This window comes from Carassius carassius, chromosome 40 (assembly GCF_963082965.1).
Source record: "Carassius carassius chromosome 40, fCarCar2.1, whole genome shotgun sequence".
Taxonomy (NCBI): domain Eukaryota; kingdom Metazoa; phylum Chordata; class Actinopteri; order Cypriniformes; family Cyprinidae; genus Carassius; species Carassius carassius.
The window spans coordinates 19513372-19540138 of record NC_081794.1 but is presented as its reverse complement, the minus strand read 5'-3'; the positions used below and the strand labels follow the sequence as shown (position 1 = coordinate 19540138).

The 26767-nt window shown below is 35.6% G+C and overlaps 1 protein-coding gene and 1 long non-coding RNA gene across 2 annotated transcripts; both read right to left on the bottom strand.

Annotated features, from left to right (window-relative positions):
• Window positions 1-26064, bottom strand: gabrz (gamma-aminobutyric acid type A receptor subunit zeta). The gene is made up of 10 exons (XM_059532422.1): window positions 25833-26064; window positions 21138-21215; window positions 8994-9094; window positions 8663-8730; window positions 7483-7700; window positions 7035-7117; window positions 4492-4629; window positions 4252-4404; window positions 3265-3458; window positions 1-2212 (listed from the first exon to the last, which is right to left on the bottom strand). The coding sequence occupies exons 2-10, from the start codon at window positions 21188-21190 to the stop codon at window positions 1877-1879; spliced, it is 1344 nt and encodes a 447-aa protein (XP_059388405.1). The 5' UTR covers window positions 21191-21215; window positions 25833-26064; the 3' UTR covers window positions 1-1876.
• Window positions 13039-13774, bottom strand: LOC132121789 (uncharacterized). Its single transcript, XR_009426315.1, has 3 exons — window positions 13727-13774; window positions 13202-13573; window positions 13039-13063 (listed from the first exon to the last, which is right to left on the bottom strand). It is a non-coding gene; the product is annotated as an uncharacterized LOC132121789 (long non-coding RNA).
• Window positions 26065-26767: the final 703 nt, after the last annotated feature.

The following is a 26767-nucleotide window of genomic DNA, read 5'->3' as shown; positions in this document are numbered from 1 at the left end:
TTATTTTTTTTGTACAGTACAGATAAACCTGGCAGTTACATTTGTCAAAATGTTAATAAATGTTTCCAGACAGCAGTGTGTACATGTAAATGCACGGAAGAACAAATAAAATGATTTTTTTTTTCATACAAATATTATGTTCTGTCTTGAAACAGATTACTTTAAAGCCAGTCTTATGGATTGTACCCCTTTTTATTATTCGTGGAAACAGATGCAGAACTCCTCATGCATGGAAAACATAGCAACATGGCTTGTTGTCTCTCTAACTATGGTATGCAACTTTCATGCATTATTAAAATAACAGTATTAATAATAAATATTATTTGGTCAATGTCATTTGCAATATTCCGTCAGTATATACAAAAACAAAATGCTTCTTGGCGAAGTAATATTGCCATTGTAATTCAAAATCTCAGTGCAAAAGGAGAACATAAAATATTTGTACAGCTTGAGCACAAGATATATTCACCTGTAAGAAGTATGACATTCACAGTAAAAGAAAAGATTTACCTACAAAGGTCAGGTGAATAACATGTCCGTGAAAAAGGTCATACAAACCGGCATTTTTTTTTATGACATATTGATAACAAATCATATTGACAGTGGGAAAAAAATGTATGCTGCAAACTATATGCAAATAAGAACAATTGACATTAACAATGCATAAAAATCTGCCAAGTCTTGTAAATGACAGAGTTGAATATGCCATTAGCAAATTTACACATCACTGTTTCAGTTTTGGCATTTTCACAAAAATATTCTGCTATCAAAAATACTGTAGTGCAGTTCTTAAAGGAATAGTTTCCCAAAAATGAAAATGACTCACCCTCAGGGCATCCAAGATGTGGATAGTTTCTTCATCTGAAATTTAGCAGCTGTTTGAACTCTCATTCTGATGGCACCCATTCACTGCAGAGGATGCAAGCAATGTGATGCCAAATTTCTCCAAATCTGTCCAGTGAAGAAACAAACTCATGTACATCTTATTTCACCTGGGGATGAGAAAAATTTCTACATATTTTCATTTTTGGGTCACCTATTCCTTTAATGGCCCAACTTTAACTTGGTCAAAGACCTTTAGATCAGATAAAAGCATTTCAATAACAAGAAATAAATACATACAGCAATATACAGCATAATAAATAAATGATCATGCAAATAATACAAACCATTCATAATCAGACTTCTATCCCTAAGAGAATATTCCCATACAACTCACACAGATAAAACACCAGGAGAAAATGAGTCAAACCAGCTTGATATTTGTTTGGCAGCTGATAACAAGACATATGACTGCTGAATTTGCAAATACATACAGTAGATGCCCCAAAGACAATGCATAACTTGTGCTCATATGAATTCAGATTGTAATTATGAACATTAGATACACATTAAGTCTTTGGTTCAGTTATTATTACTATAGCTGTCAAACATGCTGAAACGATTCTGAAGTTCAATTAATTCTTCTGTCAACAGTGATTTATAAATCATGCTTTTTTTGTGCTAAAAGACAAGTAATTAGACTTACATTCATGTCAATTTTAAATTGTTGTACAGATATCGCAATTTACAGCTAGGCCGATTTTGTTGTGGATTTGAGTGAATCTAAAGCTCCATCGGAAAATGAAGGCCACATATTTCTGACACAGAGATGTAGACATGGTACAAATCTGCATATATTTGTTTAGTCCACACTCACTCAGATCCTGCGTACCTCAAGGAATGATGGGTGACATGAACACAGTCAGTCATACTCAAGTTGAACTGAAATGCATGCTGACATGTTAGAGTAAAAACCCTTAGGTAAACTGTGACACAGAAAGGGACACACATACATCACTATTTACCCTCAACACACACACAGACAACAGGAGCTTTAGAAGTACAAGTAGTATGTCCAGTAGAGGAGGTTGATGACGATGAAGGACAGGGGGAAGGTCAGCCTTGAGTAGTTGTCGATGTAGTGCGGGTTTTCCACTTTGCAGCAGTTCAGACAGCGCACGATTTGGCGAGCTGTCGACATGAACTTGGTGCAGCGGGTTTGTGGCTGCGAGGAGTTGATGTCCTCCTTACTTTCACTGGGGGTGGGGTTGCTAGTGCTGCCCATCCGGGACAGCATCTCCTCCCGTTTACGGGCCCGCAAAGCATGGCTGCCGATGGAAGTGACGATGCCATTCATCTCATTCTCACGCTCCTGCATTTCCTGCCCATACTGATGCAACGATGAGATAAATGTGTTTGATTTATAGTTATGAATACTGCAAGGTGACGATTATAAAATTCATGGACATTATGGTATCGTTACTATACTTTAAAAAAAGGCTTTTGGATTTTTCTCAATATTTTTTATAGGAATAGTTCACCTCAAAATTTTAATTTGCTGAAAATTTACTCACCCTCAGGCAAGCCAAGATATAGATTAATTTGTTTTCCCTCTGAACAGAAATTTAGCATTAAACCACTTGCTCACCAATGGATCCTTTGCAGTGAATGGGTGCCGTCAGAATGAGAGTCCAAACAACAAATGTTTCATCAAGAAATTTTTAACTTCATCACTTAATCAATGCTTATGGCGAAAATGTGAATCCTCTATCCATAATATCGCTTTCTCCAGTCAAATCTGTTGTTAATTGATGGACTGGACTTGAGTCGTGTGGATTAGTCATGGATTATTGTTATGTTTTTATCAGTTTATCAGTGATGGCACCCATTCACTGTAGAGGATCCATTGGTAAGCAAGTAATGCTAAATTTCTTTATATTTTGGTTAAGGAACAAACTCATTTACATCTTGGAATGCTTGACAGTGAGTTCTTTTTCAGAAAATGTTCATTTTTGGGTGAGCTATTCCTTTAAGGTCTTAATATTCTTAATATTAAACATATATTTTTAGTTAGTTAGTGTTTTTTTATTTATATCAGCTCAGTTGTATTGAGTAGATTCCAATATATTCAAGTCAGTATTTTGAGTAAATGGAAAGACCTGTTAATGTTGAAGAGCAAAAGTAGGAGATTGCGTGTCACTGCAGTGACATTTGCACATTATATACAGTTCTCACTGTAGTTCTCATTGAGACTTGATTCATTAAAGTACAGTACATTTCAATTAATGCAACAAAAAATGGATTAAACTGAAGCAAACTTTCATACACTGAAATGGACTGAACACAGTAAACATCTATAACAATTATGTTGCTATAAGTAAATTTAACAAGCAGCATACATCATTTTTTATAGGCCACAATAATTTTAACAAAGACTCTCACCATATATGCATTGGCAGCGTTTGGCTGGTGTAATGTGCAGAAATGAGCGACTGCATACTCAATCAGAGCGCCAAAGATGAAGCTGAAGCAGATGCCCAGATACACATCGATGGCTTTGATGAAGCAGTTGGCATTGGGTAGAGAGGTGCGGGCTCCCATCATAAGGGTGGTCATAGTTAAAACTGTGGTCACTCCTATGAGTTAAAGACAAAGAGTATTGAGTTATAAAACATTAATGAATCCAGTACCCTCTCAGAGTTTTACTTTGTGTGAAATAACAATACTCTAAATATGTTAATACCAAAGGTTGCTTTCTTGACCCTACTTAGATATTCAAGTATTTGTTCAAAACTTGTCCACATGTTGTCCTAACTTTCTAAATTGAGTCATCAGAACAAAATAAAGGTAGTTATTTTACGTGTTTTGGGGTATAATAATAATGACAGTTGTTAGAGCTTAATGTGACTGTTACATGGGGATTCAGAAGGTGGTTAGTGAGGTGATGAAGAGAGCATGTTTTTGAAAGAGGTCTCTTATGCTCACCAAAGCACTGTATTTGATCAAAAATAGAGTAAAAACAGCAAGGTTGTGAAATATTATTACAATTTAAAATAGCTATTTTCTATATTAATATATTTAAAATGTAATTTATTCCTGTGATGGCAAAGCTGAATTTTCAGCAACCATTGGTCCAGTCTTTATGAACCTTCAAAACCATTTTAATTTGTTTGTTTGTTGCTCAAAAAGCATTTCTTCTTATGATCAATGTTTAAAACCGTTATGCTGCTTAATAGCTTTTGTGAAAACTGTGATACTTTGTTCCAGGATGTGTTTGAGAATTGTATTTATTTTTTATTAACAAATTTTGTACAAATGTAATTTCAGCAGGACCTCTGTTGACATTTGTATCATTCATCACGCTGCTGAATACTGAGGAGGTGTTGTCACATGTTAATGTGGTAACTAAGAATTGCTTTATGTTTTTACCTATGCAAATGCGAGCAGGTACTGAAGATTGACTGATCCAGAATGAGACCCATGACAGGACCACCAGAGCACTGGAAGGAACGTACGTCTCCAGAATGAAATATAAGATGCTCCGCTTGAGTTTGAAGTGGAAGATCAACTTTGGGTAATTACCTGTTCCATTATTAAAGAGAAAGTAAAAAGATCAATACAGCACATAAAATCTCCAGTGTGTGTGTGTGTGTGTGTGTGTGGACATACCAGTCTCATAAACGGCTTCAGATTCAGAGGTGTAGTGATCCTCAAGGGTGTACTGAGCCAGCTGTAAATCATCAAGACCGCTAACTGACTGGTTTCCCCGTGTCCAATGGAAAACCACATCTTTCACATTATATCCCCCTGTGGAAAAAATTATATATACTGAAGAGCCAATTATCACTACATAATAAGTAATTCCACTGCTGAGAGCTGCTATATTTCCACCAAATTACACTTATACGACAGTAATAAAAGCATTCAATTACCACTAATTTTATATGCAATGCTACTAGAGCATTACGCTATGATATAGGCATTACCATAACATCAGTAATTCTGATGACAGCAATGCAGTCATTTGTAGGCCAATGAAAGTTAATTCACGAGTTCCCTTTACGGAAAGTTGCTAAATAAGGATTACAACAGTTTTCTGATTTGGTTAGCTTGTAAAACACATCCTTGTTAGCATTTTCTGATCTTTTTTTTTTTTTTAATCAGCTAGACAACAACAATTATACTGCTTGTTTAATCACTGTATAAAGTGTATTCACAGTTTGAAAAAAAAAATTATTATACGAGAACATGTTTTAGCTAAATAGAATTTTATCATCTTACACATTTAAGCAATGTGTTCTTGTAAAGACATTATTTTGTTAAAATATAATAGTGTTTTGATCTGCTAATTTGACTGTTTTCATGGTGGGATTTTTGGTGAATTGTATTAAAACCAGTTACGGTTGATTTTGACAAACAAACTAACTAAAATAAATAAATAAATAAATAAATAAAAGTATTCCCCCTAATAGTAGGAATCCACAGCAGTTTAAAAAAAAATAAAAACACTATATAATATTTAACCCACTGACCTGGGACATGTCCCCAATTGCCATTTTTGAAATCTGTTTTCAAATAATGTTAATTACTACTTTTTTTTATCATAAACTAAAAAATTATTTTCTGGGTTTTAGAACTGAAAAATAAGCAGCTTTATTATTGCAGCATGTTTCATTCTGTTGTAATACAAAATGTGCACCTCAAGATGGCACTGTGTCACACAAAGTTTAGTGTGCAAAATAAATCTCGTAAAAATAACTTGCTGCACAGCTTAAATATTTTTCCTCCATCTAGAGCATAAAACAATGTGAAATATGTTGTCCTGATTCCCCCCAGCAATTAGTTATTTAATCAAACAAGAAGCACATACTGATTTGTGAATACTAGCTAAGTAAACTTTAGCTAGTCACACAGTAATAGCCTGTGTCGCTAATTTAACTTTGTTTATATGTCCTGCTGAAAATACCAGCGCACACAACTAAGAATTAACATGCTGGCCAAGGCGAGTTTATATTTTTGATTTGGTGATGGTCTACAATAGCTGGCTCATTTATCTCCTCCTGCATATTGTGTGAGTAATCCATCTAGTATTGCCAAAAAACACATACAGCAGTCTCTCTGTTAAGGTAGAAGCCAGTTAAAGATGCCAGCATCCAAAACACACCATATGCTTGTGACCAGTCATAATACTAGTCTTTTCAGCAGGGTAATGTCCATTCAACTGGCCAAAATCATCAAGCACATGTACTGTAACACCAGCAGACAAAGTAAACCTTAAAATATTTTGAATGACTGCTGCCTTATCTTATAGTGGCTTCAGAATCAATGCAACATATCATCATAATTCTTATGTGTCTAAATAATATAAAACCTCTTTAATATTCATACATGCCAAGGCAAACACTCACACAGAAGTCTTAGGTGAGTGAGCATAGAGAATACCTTGTATGCCAATGAATTTTTTACAACTTAAGGGACATTGGTGTGTACACCTAGGAGCATCCATCATTAGTAAAATGAATATTTCACAGGAACTTTACAAATTTAGAAAAAGTCTTGAAACATGCACATATTTTAAAAGTTTTATGCCTGCCACGCAGCATATGTGCACTAAATCACACTTTGGTGGGGACACAGCATTCTGTACTGCAGATTCAGGAAGAGACTAAATAAGGTCAGCTCAAAATACACCGTTCTCATTCAGACATTCACTTACTATTGCAATAACATTTATTTGCATGTAAAACGTGTAAACTGATAAAAAAAAAAAACCATTAATATATAGTATACAGTAAATATACTATATAGTATAGTAAATATAGTAAAAGTATATATTAAAATTATATTAAAATATATATTTAAAATTGTGATATATATATATATATATATATATATCAAATGTATATTTTTTTATAATATAACATATTTTATAGTATATATTATTAAAATTAAAAGTATATTAAGCATATTTGTGTATACTGGAAAGTTATAAATAAATTTTAAACTCTGCAATGAGTCTTTCGTATTTCAGAATAACACAAAATATGCGTTACAATATGGTGCATTTATCTATATGGTCATACATAAAAATATAGTCATGTGTAGCCTAGGCCTATATAAATGCACTTAAGCAATTGAAAGTGAATGAAACCCACTGTGCTGTAAATTGTTTTAAATCTGGCTATAGAAAAAGCACATTATTTGAGACCTACAGCTTTCAAGTTGAAGGGTGCATGTCTGTCTGTCCATGGGATATTTGGTTAGATCCATACTGCAGGCCACAGTTGTAGTAATTCTACAGAATCAGAGAGAAAAAAGAGTGACATACATGAGAGAATGTTGTTGCTTATATAACATTGGAAATCAGCTCACTGTCTGTGGATGCTACTTTCGAGCTTAATTTTTTTTATGCCAGCTGCCTATCTGTACAAAAGCTTTGAGTCCCTTGCCACTGCTTCTATTCTTACCCTGTTTTCTGCCATTGTGAACTCTTCCACTTGGCCATAGTTATCCCTGCCTCATTCTAGTTGTTCCCTTAAACCCTAATCACTCCATCAACCCTCTAGTCAGTCCTTTAACAGTGAACACTTTCCTCAACCTTTCACAAGACCCCAGCAGTGTCTGACTGTAGAGCAGATCCGGTGAATGACACCTCAGTACCTCAGGGCATACAGCACAGTTCCGTTGGGGAATATCCGGATCAGTCTGTTTTCGACAGTGATGTCATGCAGGAAAGATTTCTTGGAATCCACAATGAACGTATCAGGGACCCAAAGGAGCTCTACCAGTCTCCCATCCAGACTCAAGCTCTTATTGCCATCAAAACACAAGCGTTCATCTGTCCAGCGCTGACGAAGAAAGATGGTGGCTGTGTAATCCTGGGGAGGTAGAACAGAGATGCTTATTTCATCCATGAGCAACGCAAGCTTAGATTTTACATCATACACTCAGCTCTTATACAACTAAGTCCAAAGATCAAAGAGTCTCTTTGAAATATGGGCCAATGATGTGACTCTCAGTTTTATCTACTCAGATTTTTTACAAGATACATTAAAATTAGTGCCGTCAAATGATTAATCATGATTAATCACATCCAGAATCCAAGTTACCCCATCTCTGAACTTTTGCCATCTGTCCGGCGCTTCAGAGCCACAAATACCAGGACAGTCAGGCATAAGAACAGTTTTTGTGGGGATTAAAAACTATAACTTAAATTTTTTATATACTTTTTTATATACTCTTGAAAATATATTATATTATATTATATTATATTATATTATATTATATTATATTATATTATATTATATTATATTATATTATATTATATTATATTATATTATATTATAAATGGAAACACAGAAATTTACATAATTCAAATCTAAAAATAATTATAATAATCGTTGTGTTTTTAAAGTATAAGGAAAATATTTCATTACTTGTTTACCAGGAGATCAAGTTATGATATTTTAAGTACAATATTACAAGGTCAACATAAAAATAAAAATAAAAATAAATAATAAAAAAATGCTAATACAACTGAAATTTTCTTTTTCTGCTGACTTTTTTTTTTCAAAAGGATATATACTTTTTTAAAATACAAAGCAACATGAATATTAAAATGACATTTCTAATAAATTAGCACTTTTCGCTATAAACAAATTTTTTATTACGATTTCTTCTTTTCATCACCTCAGATACAAATAAAAAAAATTCTCATTATGCTTTCTTATTAGTTGTATACTCTTTAAAGTAAACATTTACAGAAACATTGAATATTTTGTGATACCTTAGTAGTTTAGAAATAATATTTGGATACTTGTGGTGTGTAAGAGTATCATACCATGTTGATTTCTGATATGGTGTCTATGCTGGCGATATCCAGACTCATTCCTATAGTAACAGGCCCATCTGAAGAAAAAAACGCAACAACAACATGCACTGCATTCACTACAGAGTGACAACACTGCTAACAGAGAAAGACAGCAGAAAAGAATTCTTAATTTACATGTGTTACAAGATTGGACTGCATCAACTCAAGCCCGGAGCGTTTCCACTGAGTTTACATTTGTTTTAATTGTAGTTGTTGTTGATGATAGGACTTTAATAGAAGATAAAAATTCACTTATGCAAGATAACAGTTTGTGTAAATGTAAAAGCTTTGATCGTCGTACTGCCAAAGAATGGCCTAAGGTACTTGTTGTATCCCTTCATCAGTTTCTGAATGGTGGGAGGCAAGATCTCTTCTGTGCTGGCGACAGAGCCATCCATGCTCCTGTAAAAACATCAGAACACAAAACACACAAATACACACACATTAAGCCCTCAAGTCAGTGCAGAAAAGCAGAAGGTCAATGTTACTTCCACCGAGCCAAGGCATGTTTTAATTATGTGGACTTAATTGCCAATAATTTATGACCTAGATTCGAAACACTGTGTATTTTTAGGCTTCATATTTTCTCTCATTAAAACACTGCTGCCGACTGTGGCATGTGCGATTTGAACATCCTCAGCGATAGTAGAAGCGACTGTGTTCGGCCCATGAGCTTCAGATATTATTCAGCTTCAAGGTAACAACCGCACAGAGCACAGCAGCACATGTAGGAAATAGTTCAAGAGATGTCTGAAGAAAAAAACTTGCTTGGTTGACACTATACAATAACCTTATAAATATTCTAGAATGAACAGAAACAAGTACTGTGGGCCAGGCACTGCAGGAGGTACACGTGGATTTTTACTGTGGCAGATCTCTTCCGTCCCTTCTATAGCTCTCTCAGACATCACCCTATACAATATTCATCTTCTTCTATAAATACATACTGTCAGGTCCAAAAGTGTACATGGGATGTCTGAGATACAAAATGGACATAAATAGAAAGTTTAGGGAGTTACAATGAAACAATTAAAGCAATAAAACATTCTGATGTGAAATGAATTGGAAATATTTAAGTTTGAGCAGCAGTTTTAGATCTCTAATCAAAGTAGACTGTAGACTTATATGTGACTGATTTATGCAATGTATTTGCTTTCACTGAATCTCAAGATGCTCCTTGGATCATTCACAAATTATACTGACACAATCAATCATCAGATTTCACAAACCTGTGGAGTTCATACAACTTGAGTGCTGCAGTCATTAAAATAAAAGATGGACAAATCAAATGTTAGAACCTTGAAATTCATGTTAATTTTGCTCACAATATACAGTACTCAAAAGTTTATGGTCAGTATGTTTTTTTTTTAAATAATTGAATACATTTATCAGCAAGAATATATTAAATGGATAAAATGTGATGGTAAAGATGTTTATAATGGTACTATTAAAGATTTCTATTTCAAATAGATTATGTTTTTTGAACATCATAAAAAGGTATCACTGCTTCCACAAAAATATTAAGCAGCACAACTGTTTTCAACATTGATAATAATATGAAAGAAATAAGAAATTAGAATAATAAGAATATAATGTCTTAATAAGCTTCAGCTTATTAGAATAATTTCCGAAGAATCATGTGACACTGAAAACTGCTGAAAAATCTTAATTCATTAATTAATTTATAATGTGATATTATTTATTAATAATATTATAATAATATATGACAATACTGCTATTTTTATTACTGTATTTTTGCAGCCATAGTGAACATAAGACCAACATTTTTTATTTTATTTTACTGACCCCGAAATATAATTTGTGAAATAAATTAATGAATTAAAAGGAATCAGAAAAAAAACATTCTGTATAGGCTATTAACTTAAACCTACAATTTCATTTAAACATGATTTGCCAGAAACACTCATCTGAAACCTTCACATTCATCTGTATCAGGTATGAGACATTTTTTTCTGACATTTCTGACACTAAAAATGCACACACACTTGTATGAAGAAAAAAGACTGGGAAAGATCAAAAGAGGTGAAGTGAGACAGATGGTGAGAGAGTGTGAGAGACACAGAGAGAGTTTGGAAGACAGACGGAGAGCTCTAGGTCATTGACATGATGGCTCTATTATTACTCTCATTAAACTGTTACTAAAATCTAAAAAAAAATTAATAAATAAAACAAGAAGCGAACCATGCAGGTCACTGCCTCTACATTACCCCTATAAACACATAAGGCTGTTGGAAAACATTTTTCACCTCTCAGACACATCTGATTGTGTTCTGCATCACTGCAAACTTGGTCGAGAAAAGACTTTCTACATGATGTATAGCTGTTTTCACTGGTAAGCACAGCTAGCATTTCAGAATGTCTGTTTTTCAGGATGCTTTTCCAGATGAAGTCTGACTCCACATGTCACACAATAAAGCTGAAGTGTGCAATTTTTTGATGTTATGATATTTTCTCCTATCTCAGCTTAATAAGCAGAGACAGCTAAAAGTAAGCCATTTGTAGGTTATAACACTATGTCTCTGTGGTTTAGCAAAACATTGCTCTGTTTGTTGAAGCATCCTGACACAGCAAGACTGGCTCAGCCAGTGACATAACTTTGGGGGTGGGACTATCTGACAATCTGACAAATGGCAAACAGTCATTATTTTCGCAATATTCTTTGCAATTCTGAGACTAGTATGACACTGGTGGCACAGAAATTACAAACTTAAGCTTGGTCGTCGATGCTAGTCATAAAATCAGGATGGAGTTTTACCTTTGGGTGTTCAGTAATTCTATAAAAGAATTTAGTATTTAGAATACAGGTAAAAAAAAAAAAAAAAGCCATATCATCAAAGCAATGCTATTTGTGTTGTTTCAACTTAAAGGCCATGGTGCAGGTTAAACACCACTGTCGATTAATGGGTACATAAAGCAGTCAAGATATGTATATAAAGTTAGAAATGTCTCCAAAATGGTGTTAAAGTCCAGTTTTTGTAGTTTTTGGTTAGTAACGGTTATTTTTTACGCAATTCGGCGATGACGTCACATGAGGCAGCCGTGGTGGAACGTAGCCTCCTCAGCCTTGCTCAGCTACTAGAACTAGTTCTAACACTGACTATGGCGTCTAACTAGGATGAGGAAGAGGTGGCAAGACCCACAGTTAACATTTATGATGGCCCACAGCCATATAATTTCGAACCGTTTAGACGTGAGAGGGCGAATGAGGAAATACCGAGAGCCGATGGCCGTCAAAGACAAATAAATGCATGGTTAGAGGAGAATGACTGGAGAGTTGCTACCATTTAGAAACCCAGCAATGACTGCTGGAGATAGTAGTCTATGAACAGCAGTGCATACAACAAACTTCTTTTTGCGTTCAGTGAATAGCATCGAGTGAAAGTCAACGTTCTCTTTATATCTAGTGAGAGTGATTATGTCGTTGGCTCAGATAAGTAAACTTAGTCAGACGATCTATAAATAGAAGGCATATTACATTTAATAATTACATTGAATAATCACCTAGTGTTTATTTATAAGCTTTTACCTCTTTCTCCGGTGAAAATGTTGTTTGCAAACGTATCTGACGCCGAGTAGGCTGGTCATGTCTTCAGTGTGATTATTGTTGATAGTGCTAAGCAGATGTAACGTGCCTTACGCAGCATCCTGGATTTGAGGCATGCTGCCTGAATCCGTTTGTGCTACACATAGCATACTCACACTTCAGGCAGGATCATGGTCCCCTTCAAGCCAGCACGCACGAGTATGTTCATGGTTTATGTTTACTTTACCAATCCTTTTACACTGAGTCCTTTGAACAACAGCTAATTGGTGTCAGGAGATGTGTTGCATACACCATAAACATGCATAAGAGACAGGCTTAAAATGACGTTTACAACTTACTTACAGAGTTTTAAACTTAAAAATCTTTCCTACTTATTCCTAGGCAATACCGGTACACTGCGTACAGACAGGCTATACGCTGGGCTTATGGAGTTTTAGGCAGGAGTATAAGGAAGCCTATACCCTCTTGTGTGGTTTCAACCATCAGACAAAAATTCCAAAGTGGTGACCAGACCTATCAGGGCGTTCAATGGCCTCGTTTGGATGAAAATGAATAAAAATAATTGCTTATTCTGTTGTGATCACCCAATTACCCTTAAAATGTTATAAAGTACACAGAACACACGGATTTTGATAAGAAAAAACTGTTTATTTGGCATTTCTTGTAATGGTTACTGAACATTTAAACATTTACTGAACAAAGACACAGGTTGGAAGTAAACAAATCTATATAAAAAAAATGGTTAGGCACAAAACCTACAAGGAACACTGATGAAGGGCTAGAACTGAAACGTTTGCACATTGTTTCTTTTGCCTGCAATATTGTGGTCTTACCTGAGGGTCAACTGATCTTTCACTTTCACACACACACACACACACACACACACACACAGTGATGCATGCAAAAGCACATCAAGCAGACAAACAGTGAGCCCCCCACCCCACACACACACACACACAGTGACGCATGCAAAAGCACATCAAGCAGACACACAGTGAGCCCAGACAACACCGCACACAGAGGTTGACAAGGCACAGGTAAAATGATTGGTAAATTATTTTTAATTACATACAACAAATTCCATGCAAATAACAGACAGAGGAGCAGACATGCAGCATGCAGGACCCCTTGAATGGGGTACAGCGACAATTATTGCCACAAAGACGAAAAAAAGTAATTTTGTGCAAAGTAAAACCAAAGCAACAGCACACAAAGAAAAAACAAAACATGCAGCATGCAGGAAACCACCACCAAATGAGAGGACAGGGACAGAAGGAAAAAAAGATAAATACTTACAGCTAAATCATTGGACTTGTCTGTGAAAAAAAGAAAAGAAAAAAAAAGTGAAATTAGTTTTTTTTGTAGCGTGACTTCCGGGCTAGGTAGAGGCTGACGGCCTCCTCCTTAGGAACCTGTTCGAAGGATTTGGCGATGGGGGCGGGTGCATCGGAGGACAAATTGGCGCTAACCTCTCGAAGAGCTGCAGGTGATTTGGTGTAGCTTTCCCGAAGGGCCTTCATCAATGATGTTGCATAACCTGTAGACATAATAATAATAATAATGCTGTATAAAGATCATTGCCACTGTCATTCAAACTACAGTACACAAAAAAAAAGAGCATTCAAAATGGTATATATTGGTTTTAAATTATCTCACTTGTGGTGGGGGTCACAAGTGTAAGGTGGCTCCTCATCAAACAAGTCCTCCTCATCCTCCTCATGCATCGGCTCTTCGGGCGCCCATGATAATTCACTGATGACAGAGGCATTATCATCTTCATCTGTCTGTTCTGGACTAGCGAGGGGAGTGGAGGTTTGTGGGCTAAATGACGTCTGTGTGCCCACACTGACCATCTTGGGCTTCAGGTTAACCTGCACAGCTGTGGAGAGGCAGTAAACATACCCAGACATGTGACAATTATGGCAAATCTAAGTGGCTATGTTTTGGTGTAGGCTATGTATTAATTTAATCAATGTGTATGGAAATGTCCTGCTTGCATAGATACTGGCAATGTTTTAGACAGAATATCTACCCCTTAAAATACCCAAGATTTATTGTGAGACCATCGGGGGGGCTTCAGATAACACTGTGTCTCAGCGTCAGAAGTGGAGGAGGGCAAGGGCTGATCCCCAGTATCGACACTCTCCACAGTGTCTACACTGTCCACGGTCTCCTGCTGTGAGACGTCTGTCAACATCTTGCGAAAACAAATATAAAAAAAGGGTCAGCGAAATGCAAGGGTGTAGTGGTGAAATAAGAGGTGGGTACACTATGAATACTTAGATCAGTGATTAGCAACCAAGGGTACACAAGCACATTGCAGGGGTACATGGAAACATTTAATCATTTATTTTCAACTTGGAAGTACTAAGAATTATTTACTTATCATCTTTGAAATGCCAAGACGATAAGTAAATATTCCCAGTCATTGCATAAGTTCATCAATAAATTGGGACGTGTGTGCTACAACTAGTTTCCCAGTGGAAACAATAACCTATGGCACAGCTGTACCAAAATCAAAACAGTGTGAGTGGGTGAGAAAAAGGCTAAGAGGGTACACAAGAGAAAAAACTTAGATTACAGTACAGTGGACCCTGATATGCGCTACTCAATGTTTTAAAAAATACATAAAAGACATTCAGAACATATTTGATGATGTTGAAGGTTACTGTTAAATGTTTACACCAATACTAGTGGTAATAGATGTCTAGAGTACATGTGGTGCATAAACTCTATGAGGTAGTGAATTTACTGAGAGGTAGCTAAACTCTGAAGTGAGAAGTGGATAAACTGTTTCTGACATTTCAGCGGTGGGTAAACTGCGTTTACTTGCGTTTAGCCTCCACTACAGCCCTGGCGACACGGTCACGGTCAAATATATGTGAAAGAGAACCGTAGCAGACTAACACAAAACGCAAACACACTATTGTGAAAGCCGCTTGATGATCATCACCACTGATCCAAACACTAGCCATGAAGCTTTCATGACGATATGGACATTTACTACAGGGCAATTTGGTTTTGGCTCATATTCGTGAATCACGAAATATGCTCTTCTAAAGTCTGAGTGATCTTGTTTGTAGTGGAGGCTGTTTCAAAGGGAACATACACACAGAGCTAGCTAACACGCAACTTGTAAACATTAACGTTAGCATGATGCTTACCGTGGCAATAGCTCGCTTGCGGCAGACGGTGGTGTCTCTTGACCTCGGGACAGGGCAAGCAGAGAGGTTTGGATTCACAGACGGCACGGCGGTAGGAATTTTCTCATTCTTTAAACCAAGTGCGACCATCTTGGCGTCCCCTGAGTGGTAATCCTCCTCGTTGAAATGCGCGCTGCATATTCTCGAGTAGGCGGTGACAGAGCTAGCTGAAAAATCTGCCCGCCTAATCTTGACAAATTGCACCCAGCTTCGGAAGATCCCTTTGTCCTTAGGGAAACAATGGACCCTATGTCCAGTTTTGCTGGAGTTCTTGCACCCGGCACAAACACAGCGATACACCATTTTATCTATTTATTATCTACTCTTTCTCTAAGCTATCTGTTATGCTATGCTATGCTATCTCTCACTATCTATCTATTTTATGTTATGTTATTCTATCTATCTATCTATCTATCTATCTATCTATCTATCTATCTATCTATCTATCTATCTATCTATCTATCTATCTGTCTATTTACTTATATATCTGACACTGTCACTCTTTCACTAGCTGCTACTCTCACTACTCGTCTCACTCTCTCTCAATGGCGGGCTTTCGTCTGCTAGCTAGTGCCTCATGTGACGTCATGGAATGCATGCGGGAGAAATAAGAATCATCGCTAACCGCTAAAATATCACCTACTTTTCCTTATTATATTTCTTTTTTGTAATACTTTACAACATCAAATACAATGGATAACTGTTTAAATGTTTATTACCAACTAGAAAAGTGTAAAAAAAAAAAAAAAAAAAAACCTGCACCATGGCCTTTAAGCTGTGTGAATTTTAAATCAAACAAAATTCTTCTAAATGGAACTGGATAAAAAATAAAAAGAGTGCTTATGTGCCAGACTTGTCTATTTAGTAAGATTAGACATTTTTAGTGTTGGGAGTCAACACTTTGTTTGCTGCCCCCTTTAGGCTGAAGTCCAGTCATGCGTGAATGAATGCTGGGTTATTGGTCTGTGAATGCTGGGTAGACAGTTTTTTCTCTGCTAATTTGGACATACTTTCTCTCTCTCATGATGATCCATGATAACAGTTCAAAGACTCAGTGAAACAAGAGCCATTTCTTTCTGACATGTCAGAGTCATAATGATTTGTATCAGCGATTCATCTGCAACGTACAGTATAGGCTACGATTTGTATGAGCCAAGAACTTGAATTTAACTCATAGTGTGAAAATTAAGTATTATTACAAAGGTTACAAGTAAACTTAGTGGAAATATGCTTTACAAGTTGGTTTTAATAACTAGCATTAGGATTTATTAAGATTAGGGTTGTTTTTTTTAGCCAAGTGATATAAAGAGTATTGTTTAATGTAAATACATTCAATTAAATATAAAATGAAATTACATCTAAATTTATTCTCATTTCACAGAAAACGGCAAAATATGATGTAGACACACAATTAATTTAATAAATACGATTAATAAATCTTTAATAAAAAAAACATAATTGGCAGTAAGTTTTCTGCATGAAAAAATGGCAGGATGTCTAGGATGTTTTTTTTTACCTTTGTGCATTTTCTTTGTTATTTCTGAGCCAACCTTGAGACTAAATCCAGCCACGTCTCTGGTGTTTAGGCTGACTGACGTATTGTGTATGGAGAAAAAGCTCTCCTAGCAGGACTGTCTCCCCAACTGTTTCTGCTCTGGTCCGGAGAGACAGTTTCTCAAGCTTGTATCAACTCCATCTCCCCGTCTACACACATCAGTGGTCATTTGAGATATGAGCCCCAACATCGCAACCTCTCTCTCTTTCTCCGAGTATCTGGGAGACCTTGTCCAGCACTAAAATATTAAACAACCCCAGAAAGTTTGTGCAGAACATGATTTAAGTTTCAATGTTTTTAAATAATTTTTAAAAGGGTCATATTATAAAGATTTTTCTCTAAGGTCCAATTATAATGTTAGTAAATTTTCTGTGCCAAATAACATTTTAGTTTTTTGTGCTCATTTCAGCCTCTCACCAAATCTTGAAACTTAACAGTCATGTGAAACACCAGTTTTCTTTGCCAAATCCTAAACCCTCAAACAGTATTGCCATGTCTGCTTACTATTAGCGTCTTTGAGCTTGTTTTTCATAAAGTCACTAACAAATTTGGGCAGTGGCAGATTGCATTTTACAGGCTTATTTTTCCAAAATACACAAGGGTGTTCAAGAGAGAGTGAGTGAGAGAGGAACAAGAGAGAGAGAAAAAGTCATTGAATTGGGTTGACCAGTCATATATGTGACACGTTTTTATTATAGTAAATGCAGTTTAGAATTATTTTATGTTTAATGCTTTCACTTTATCCAAGCTAAGAAGGAACATTCTCAGCTAATGTTTGGCAAGGTACTCTCAAAGTATGAACAAACGCTCCTCCGGTAATGTTGATAGAAGGGTTGATAAGAGTTATGGTTTTTAATGTTCTTAAAATGTTAGCACAAAAATTATAGTTATGTTATGCATCGTCTAAGGAATTTTTTTATTGATGAAAACTTTTACCTGGATGTTCTTATAATGTTATTTAAATGTTACTTGTTTCAGAATGTTAAGAGAACATTCAAAGTTATAAAAAAAAATTGCAAACATATAAAATGGAATGTTCTCTTAACGGTCACATTTTGTTTTTACCCTACATATAATATCACACATAATCTCTACAAATAATTGAGGTTGCCAGGTGTTGCAAAAAACTAATTTGCATGACATCAATGGGCCAAATTTCGAATCGCCCAACATACTTCATCGAGCAGTTTTTAAAAAAAAAAGTTCTTTGTTAGTTTTTTGCTGGAAAGTGAGTTGGGTTCTGAAAGTTACAGTATGATTTCACAGTACCTCAAGCTCTTTTATCTCAAAAGATCAAGGAACATTTTTATCGCAGGGCCCTTTAAAATCCAACTAAACACTTATAGGTCTATATATGAACCTCAAACCAGTAGTTTTAGATTTCAACAAACAAAAACATTTCAAGTACCTTTGCAAGATTAAGCCTTCATCCTTATCTTCTGAGCTGTAAGAACCCAAAAATGACGTATGGCTCTTGTTGTTGTGGTTTGTTATGTGATGGAAGCTGAATTCCTGGCCAAACTATATGTACACCCACTAAAGTCTACCAGTTTGCCAGAAAGAGAGACTAGAGATTGGAGGGGAAAGGAGGACAGGAAGAGGGTGGGGGAAGCAGATGGTGAGGTGTATAGATGTTGGCACACTTCCTCAACATCCTCCTTTGATCTTTTGAGTCGTTCTGACCAGGTCCTACATCTTCCCGTCAAATTTCAAAGGTCAGGCTAGAATACCAGCATCGACGATGAAATGCATATCTCATTAAATGGAATCTGCCTGAACTCTCATTGAACATGGGTGAGCGGTGGCCATTCCAGTAAATCGACGTGCCTTGTCTCTACACTGTCACCAGTAATCGCGTTAGCATTGCAGCTACTGTACTGCTGCATGGAAAGATAAGCTCGAACAGGCAAAACAGAGAGGAGACAAGATATGAGGGCTGTTATTTCGATTCTGTAACCCATACATTGACTCCGACAGTCTCATTCAGGCTCACCCAAAGGATTAGCTATAATTCCATCCTTCCTTACCTTTCACCAAGCCCACATATTCTGGTGTGAATGGATACTTAAGGCATATAGTCTTTTATTTGTTGCCAAAAGAGTAAAACCTAAATTATACCCAGCTTGTCATCTCAGAGAAGACGTCAGTCTGAGAGCCCTTACGCAACAAAAATATATTTCTCAATATATTACGTGACAATATATTTCATGTGTCTCCATATATTGTGAAATTTACATAGTAATATATCTTATGATATATTATATAATAATATATTATATATGTAAGTTATATTTGCAATATATGGGACAATAGTGCAATTATTGCCGTTTTCATACACTGTAAAAAATAATTCTGTGGCTTAGTAAATATTACAGAAATTTTTTACTTTATTAACTTAATAAAATCTCTGAATATCGTGTACTTGATTGTTTGAGTTAAACGTACCAAAATAATTGAGTAAAAATCCAACAGTTCAGTTTTATCTAAAATTTACAGATATATTTAAGTTGTTTTCAATAAAATTATTTAGTATTTGACTAACCAATTATTTCTTTATAATATACTTAATGTATTTGTGAAATTTCTATCAAAATATTTGAGAATGTTGAATTTAAACTGATCTGTTTCAAGAAACAAAAATATTACTTAATTCAAATCAATATTATTAATATATTTAACACACTCTTAAAATTTGAGTAAGTTTTCTCAATTAAAACAATGCACCCCTCCCCCACCCTCTGACGTGACGACAACTCGACAGTTGGTTGAGTCAGTGAGCGCGGGCAGTATGAACTCTCCAGTCTCCAGACAACAGCTCTCTTCTCAGCGTCGCAGATTTGGTGCATTTCCTCTGTGACATTCAGGTTTGTGTATGTTTTATTTTATCTATAAAATCTTTACTGTGCTTTATATCATATTTAATGCAAAACAACATACAGAGGCGTAATTCGACACCTAAACGAGAGTCGCGCCTGTCTTTTTGCATGATTGAAACGCTTTGCATAAATTATTTATAAGGTTATGTGCATGCGCAATATATTCGCGCGCGGTGCAAAGTTTTTTGTTTTGTTTTTTGTTTTTAAATTATTCAAAAACATTTATTCCAACAACTCAACATACAACAATAATGCTTCACATAACAAATATTACACTTTTAGATAAATTGACAAATCATAATAAAACACTCACACACACACACACAAAGAATAAGAAAAAAAGCGCGCGGTGCAAAGGTGCGCAGGCGTGAGATCGTGCAGTGTCGTAAACAGGATAATCTGCGCATGTGCATAACGGATTGTGCAAGGAGAAAAGTAGTACCGACATTGATCGAGGGTTCGTTCCAGAATAAGAGAGGCATGGACTGAAATGTCGTGTTGAGGATGAAATGTCATGTGGGGAATAAAAAGTGAATTAAAAAAAAGTAATTGCTGCTGTTAATGATAATGTAATTTATAATACTCTTATCTACATTTTACAATACATGAATCAATACATAGCCATATATGGTCCATCCATATGGCTATATAATATAAAATATAATTAATGTCAAAAAATTTGATTTGGACTATTGTTAATCAACCTCTCTGTAAACCTATGCATGAGCTTGCTTAGCTCATAAAAAAAATACTTTGTTTCAATAAGCATGCAATAATGAAATACACTTTTGTTTTTATATCAATGTATTTTAATATATGAATCAATATATAGCAAAAGGTTGTCCATCCATATATTGCTATATATTTTGAAATATATGAGGAAGTTTCTGATACATTGAAATATATTTTCTAATGTGTTGCAATATAAATTCTAGTATATTGCAATATATTTTTGTTTCGTAAGGGAGCTTATCACCCAGGAGAACTTGTTGACAAAAATGGGTTTTCAGCCTCGACTTTCCTGCGAGCGTTGAGAAACGCCGTGTTTATCAACTCTACAAAGTCACTACAGAAGTGAATGCACATTCTACACTCTACAAGTTTTTGAGACACAAATAAATTAAGGGGGAACGACACAAAAGCAATAAACAGTGTAGAATGCATGCATATTTAGCTAGCCATATGCCAGTAATGAGTGTAGGGATAGCAAATGTGTGTTCATTATAAGCCACCAGGAGTTTCTTACCTGCTGATGAAAAGGAGGAGGAGCAAAGAGCCCACAGAGCTGCACAAATGCATGGCTGCTTGAGCGTTTAGCGTCTGACTGAGAAATGAGAGACAAAGAATGAAGAGATTATGTAGAGATTCAACAGATTTGTACACAGAGATTAAGCATTACTGACAAATTTCGCAGTTAGAACAAGCACTCAGCATTTTAGCTTGATCCTGGCAAAATTTGGGCAGGTTTTCTCAACCCACCTTAAGTGTGACTGTTTTGTGACAGATACCACTAACTAACATTTTTAAGGTCCTACCCTTAAAAATAAAAGATTCATACTGCTCATAACATATTTTAAGACAAATTTTATGGTAACCAATGGAGATAGGAAAATATATGGAAAAAAGGATTTTAAATTTTTTAAACTTTGATACATTCTGAAATCTTTAACCTCAGACCTGTATGTATAAATTTAACCTTTGGAAATGTGCACTCTGATGTATAATCCCAGAGCAACGAGGGAAATAATCCCTTAAAAATGTTTTAATGTTGGAATCCAGTTCACTCTCACAACAGATTTACTGATGGTGACATAAAACTCGATATAAACTGTGCATATTTCCAGGGAGTAATGTAAAACCACTTTATCTTATGTGATCCCCAACTACACAAAGACGACAAGATACAACAGTATAAGCAGTATTTAGGGTTTAAAATTATTCTCAATACCCTCATTCTATTTGACTCTAAACCTTTTGGTCTTGTAAATAACGTAGCTTTTAGCTAGCCCTATATTTCAGAGCTACTTTTTATCTTCTTGATGTCTATTTTGAGCCTTGATAGACAAAAATAGTCTGTGATTCTTTGCTCAGTCTTCCAGCACCACTGCAATCTGTGTGCAGCTGTGACGATGAGTTTGAGACAACAGACGTCTGCCCTGAAGCCTGTGTTCATAAAACACACAATGTGCAGGAAGAAGCAAAAATACTTATAATTTTCGATCGCATGGATAGTGCTATTGAAAGAAGTCAAGGTATATTAATATCATCATGGATTCATCATGTAGACATGACCAAACAAACACAAAACTGTTGTAGCTAGCATGGAAAAAATCTGTTGACCCAGATTAATATGTTAATAATGTTTTAAACAAACCATCACAAACAAAAAATGTAATGAGATGTTCTTCCATTCTGCCTACCAGTGCTATTACATCCAGATTGCTCCATATACATTTTATTAATTTATTTTTACTTTAACACTCCTGTCTCTTTTCTACTCATCAGCTCTTCATGATGGATTGTGGTGGAGGCAGGTAGCAGAATAAGTACCACTGTTCCTGAAAATGGTAAAGCAAGTTACCCCAAGTGCATACTGTTTTTCTTGTTGTAAGTCAAACTGAGGTACAAATTACAGAAAATGTTTTAAAGGGATATTTTAACTCCAAATAATGTCACTCCAAACCTGGATGACTTACGTTCTTCTGTGGAACACAAAATAGGTTTTCTAAAAAAACATTTTGAATCGTTTAATAGACGTCAATGAGGTCCACACAGAAGAAATGCTCTTAAAATATCTTCTTTTATATTCCACAGAAGAAAGAAACTCATACAGGTTTGGAACATCATAAAGATGAGTTAATGATGACAGACTTATTTTTAGGTGAACGATCCCTTTAATTTTTGTTGACACATCCTCACTTGGAGAAAATCTTGATGTTTTCTGATTTATTTGTACCTGCATGCATGAAAAGTGCAGTCTTCCCACACACATATAGTCTTCTCTCCATTGCAAAAGCTGTTCTCTTCTCTCTCGTTCCTAGCGGTTTGTGAGTCAGTGGCTGTTCGGAGGATCCTGATGTTAAGACTGAGGTGTCATTCATTTAGAGTGACAGATGACATCTTCCATGAGGTTTGGACCATGATGGAGGACCCCACGGGAAGGGTAGACTGGACATATTTAGTAACCTTTCCAGGAAACCCAGAAGGCCTGAAGCTGGGAATGCTGTGGTGGTCATGGGTTCTGTGTCTCCAGTACAGTGCTCTGCCCTCTTGACTTTCTAATGTAAGTCTAATTTACACTTCCATTCCAATGTTTGGGATCAGTAAGATTTAAAAAAAAAAATGTTTTTGAATCTCTTAAAGAAAGGTAATACAGACTTAATCTCACAATTTATACTTTTTTTCTCCCAACTCAGAATTCTAGAGGAAAAATCCATAATTGCAAGATATAAACCCAGAATTCGTATTTTGTTCTTGAAAATTTAAGTTTACATCTCACAATTCAGCCTTTTTTTATCCTAATTCTAAGTTTGCCTCTTGGAATTCTGCCTTTTTTCCCTCAGAATGTCTCACAATATTGTCTTTTTGCTCAGAATTCCGAGTTTATATCTTAACAATTTTAATTATTAGATAAAATATCACAATTGCCTTAATTTCTTTCAAGGTTCCATTCCTATACTCTCCAAAGCTGGAAAAACCCAACTGTTTTCTATTTTTAAATATTTTTAAATCTAATTCATTCCTGTGATGGCAAAGTTGAATTTTCAGCAATCACTTTTCCAGTCTTCAGTGTCACATAATCCTTCATAAATAATTTAAACATGCTGAACATTTGCACAAGAAACATTGCTTATTATTATCAATGCTGAAACTTTTTTTTTTGTAAAAACTGTGCCTCGTTTTTTCTATTCTTTAAAGAACAGAAACTTTCAAAAGAACAGCATTTGTTTAAAATATAAACTCTTTGTAACATTAAAATGTCTTTACTGTCATATTTAATTTCCGTATCCTTGCTGAATTGAGTTGTATTCTCTATTTTTCTCCAAAAAATATCTTACTGTCTCCTTTTCACTTTTGAATGGTAGTATAATTAGGAGACCTGAGGGCTGGTCTGACAGTTCTAATTTGGGTTATGGCCTTATGGATAGAGAGTTGGACTTGTAAGCTAAAGGTTGTGGGTTCAAGTCTCAGGTCTGTCAGGGATTGTAGGTGGGGGAGTAAATATCCAGCACTCTCTCCACCTTCAATACCACGCTTCAGCAAGGCATTAAACCCCAAACCTGGGCGCCACAGAATTGGCTGCCCACTGCTCCAGGTGTGTTTTGTGTTTGTTTGTTTACTACTCACTGCTGTGTGTGTGCACTTGGATGTGTTAAATGCAGTGCACAAATTCCAAGTATGGGACACCATACTTGGCCACATGTTACATCCTTTCTTTTTCTTCCTTTCTTAGCTATATCCATATACAAAGCAAAGAGCCCCAGCTATTTTTTTATTGCTCACCTTCTTGCTATATTGACTTCAAACACCAGATATATATCTCAGCGAGAATCTAGGTCAGTGAATGACTGATTTTGCTTCTCGCAATGGCAAGGTCGAATTACTGTTCTTTGAATAACTTAAAAATATCTCCACGAGGACCTTCTGAATTAATCATGAAAGCAAAACAGAAGCATAATGTGAACCATTTTATTTTATAAAGCCTTTATTGGCCATATAATTTACTAAAAAACATCTGTTTATTTTTTGCTGTTTATTTGTGTGTATGATGTAACAGGGAAATCATTTCATCTCATCAGAATATTGTAAATAATTAAATATGGATGTGGAAGGGGGGGGGGGGGGTGTACAGGGTAAATATTATCATCCTGCCTTTGATAGAGAGTATCTGGCATCTCATGGCACACAAGATAAACAGCTTTCAACAGAACTGATCATTTACCAACAGAGAACATGAGACCATGAAAACCAATGGAGAGCTTAGTCTTAAGCCCTCAGCTAATCAGGAGATGGAAATCTGCACAATTTATCATAGTTTTTTAGGCCACAGTCTACAGTAATGGATAGCAACAAACAGCTAAATGGATCACTAGCAATAAGCCTTCATGTCACTTGAGGACATCAATGTAATCTCAATTCAAGGGATTTCATGTCACTCTGTGTCTTCTTAATCAGTTAAGACATTCGTTCCAGTGCACATAACTTTTGGATGTTGATAAGGCAATCTATGAGTGTCATATTTTTTTCTGGAAATTCACTGTAATGGATAGTGAGTCTACATGCAAGCAAAAGGCAAAACAGACACATATTATTTCACTTATAATTGGAATCTTAATATTTTCAAATCATACCTGTCAAAAAACAAACAAACAAACAAAAAAACAATATACCGTATATATTCAAAACCAATTGCATGTACTGTGACACTCAAATTATTAATTCAACCTAACCCAAAGTTTTATTATAAAAACTATAAAACATTATTATGAACTGATATTTTCTATTAATTATAATTTATGCTAAGATTTAGAGTAGAAATAAAGCGGTCATATTTGTTGTGTGACCCTTGAACTTAGTTCAAGACTGAAAGGGTTAAATTTGACGATCTGTCACAGTGGAACAGTTATAAACACAAACAAAATATACATTCAAACTATTCACATTAGTTATAAAACGCAATTTACATTTATTATAGCAACACAAACCATCCTCTGTAATACAAAAGAAGCTGGTTTCAAACTGTTTAGCGTCTTAACAGTTTCAAAATCGAATGATTTGAACTACAAACATTCTTTCGCTTTTTTAGTAAACCATATGTTAAACATAACCGTGCAATCTATCGTACAGACCCAGCTTTGCATGTTTTCACATGTCAGAATATTTAATTGAAATTCATAAACGTACATTAGCCTATATCACATATGACTCACTGCTTACTTACATTTACAGCCGGGCAATCGTTTGCATTTCCCAAACGCTTAGAATATCGAATCACTCATCTACATATGTTGTATCGGTTGTAAGTCCGAGCCATTTAGTTCTTTGAAAGGAAAAAAAACGTGACTTTCAGCGGTTTTCAGTGCGCTGGAATCCGTCAGTGATGCGCAACTACTTCACAGCAGTCCCTCTAAACTACTGGTTGCATCCCAAGCACACATTCTGCGCTGTGCTCATAGGAGAAGAGCCTGTCAGTGATGATTCAGTGGTGATTGGAGGGAACAGACTTGGAAAGTAGCATCTCACATGTTTGGAAAATATACACTGAATCGCAGTGGCATGTAATTATCACATATGCACATCATACTACTAATCTCCATGGGCTATTTATGCCACATGTCTGTCATCTCTTTCTTTATATGTCATGTCACTTTGACCAAGAGGTTATTTCCTTTGAGGCATGAAATTGTATTTTCACATGCTCTCCCACTTACCCCTGGCAAATAAGAAATGTTTGACATTGCATTATATATGGATTATACCAGAGCACTCTAGGGAATAATGTGGTATCGAGTGCAGAAATGCATTCATTTCTTTAGTGGGTTGTTAGAGGCTGGATACTGCAATTTTGGGGGAAGCTGCAGTTCCAGCACCCACGGAACTGGCAGGTCTTCATAATAAACCCGCTTACTGCTGCTCTCCAACATCTTACTGCCAACAGGCACATAGATCTGATTGTAAGAGATTTCCTTTTGAAACTGATGGATGTTTTCATGGTATATTTCAGAGCTGAAAATGTGTGCAGATCATTGTACGTTTGGCTGTAGGCTATTAAAGTTTTGAGAAGGTAAGTTAACTAGCTATTTAAAAAAAAAGCCCAGAACTTATTTGTGGTTAAAAACAGCATGTCTTCTCTGATCTATCTTCATCAAGCACCTG

Coding starts and splice junctions, on each gene's coding strand:
- gabrz (XM_059532422.1), bottom strand. CDS start 21,190: ATGCATTTGTGCAGCTCTGTGGGCTCTTTGCTCCTCCTCCTTTTCATC. Junction 8,731..8,993: donor CCTTAGGCCATTCTTTGGCA/GTACGACGATCA, acceptor TTTTTTCTTCAG/ATGGGCCTGTTACTATAGGA. Junction 2,213..3,264: donor ACGCTGCCAATGCATATATG/GTGAGAGTCTTT, acceptor TCGTTGCATCAG/TATGGGCAGGAAATGCAGGA.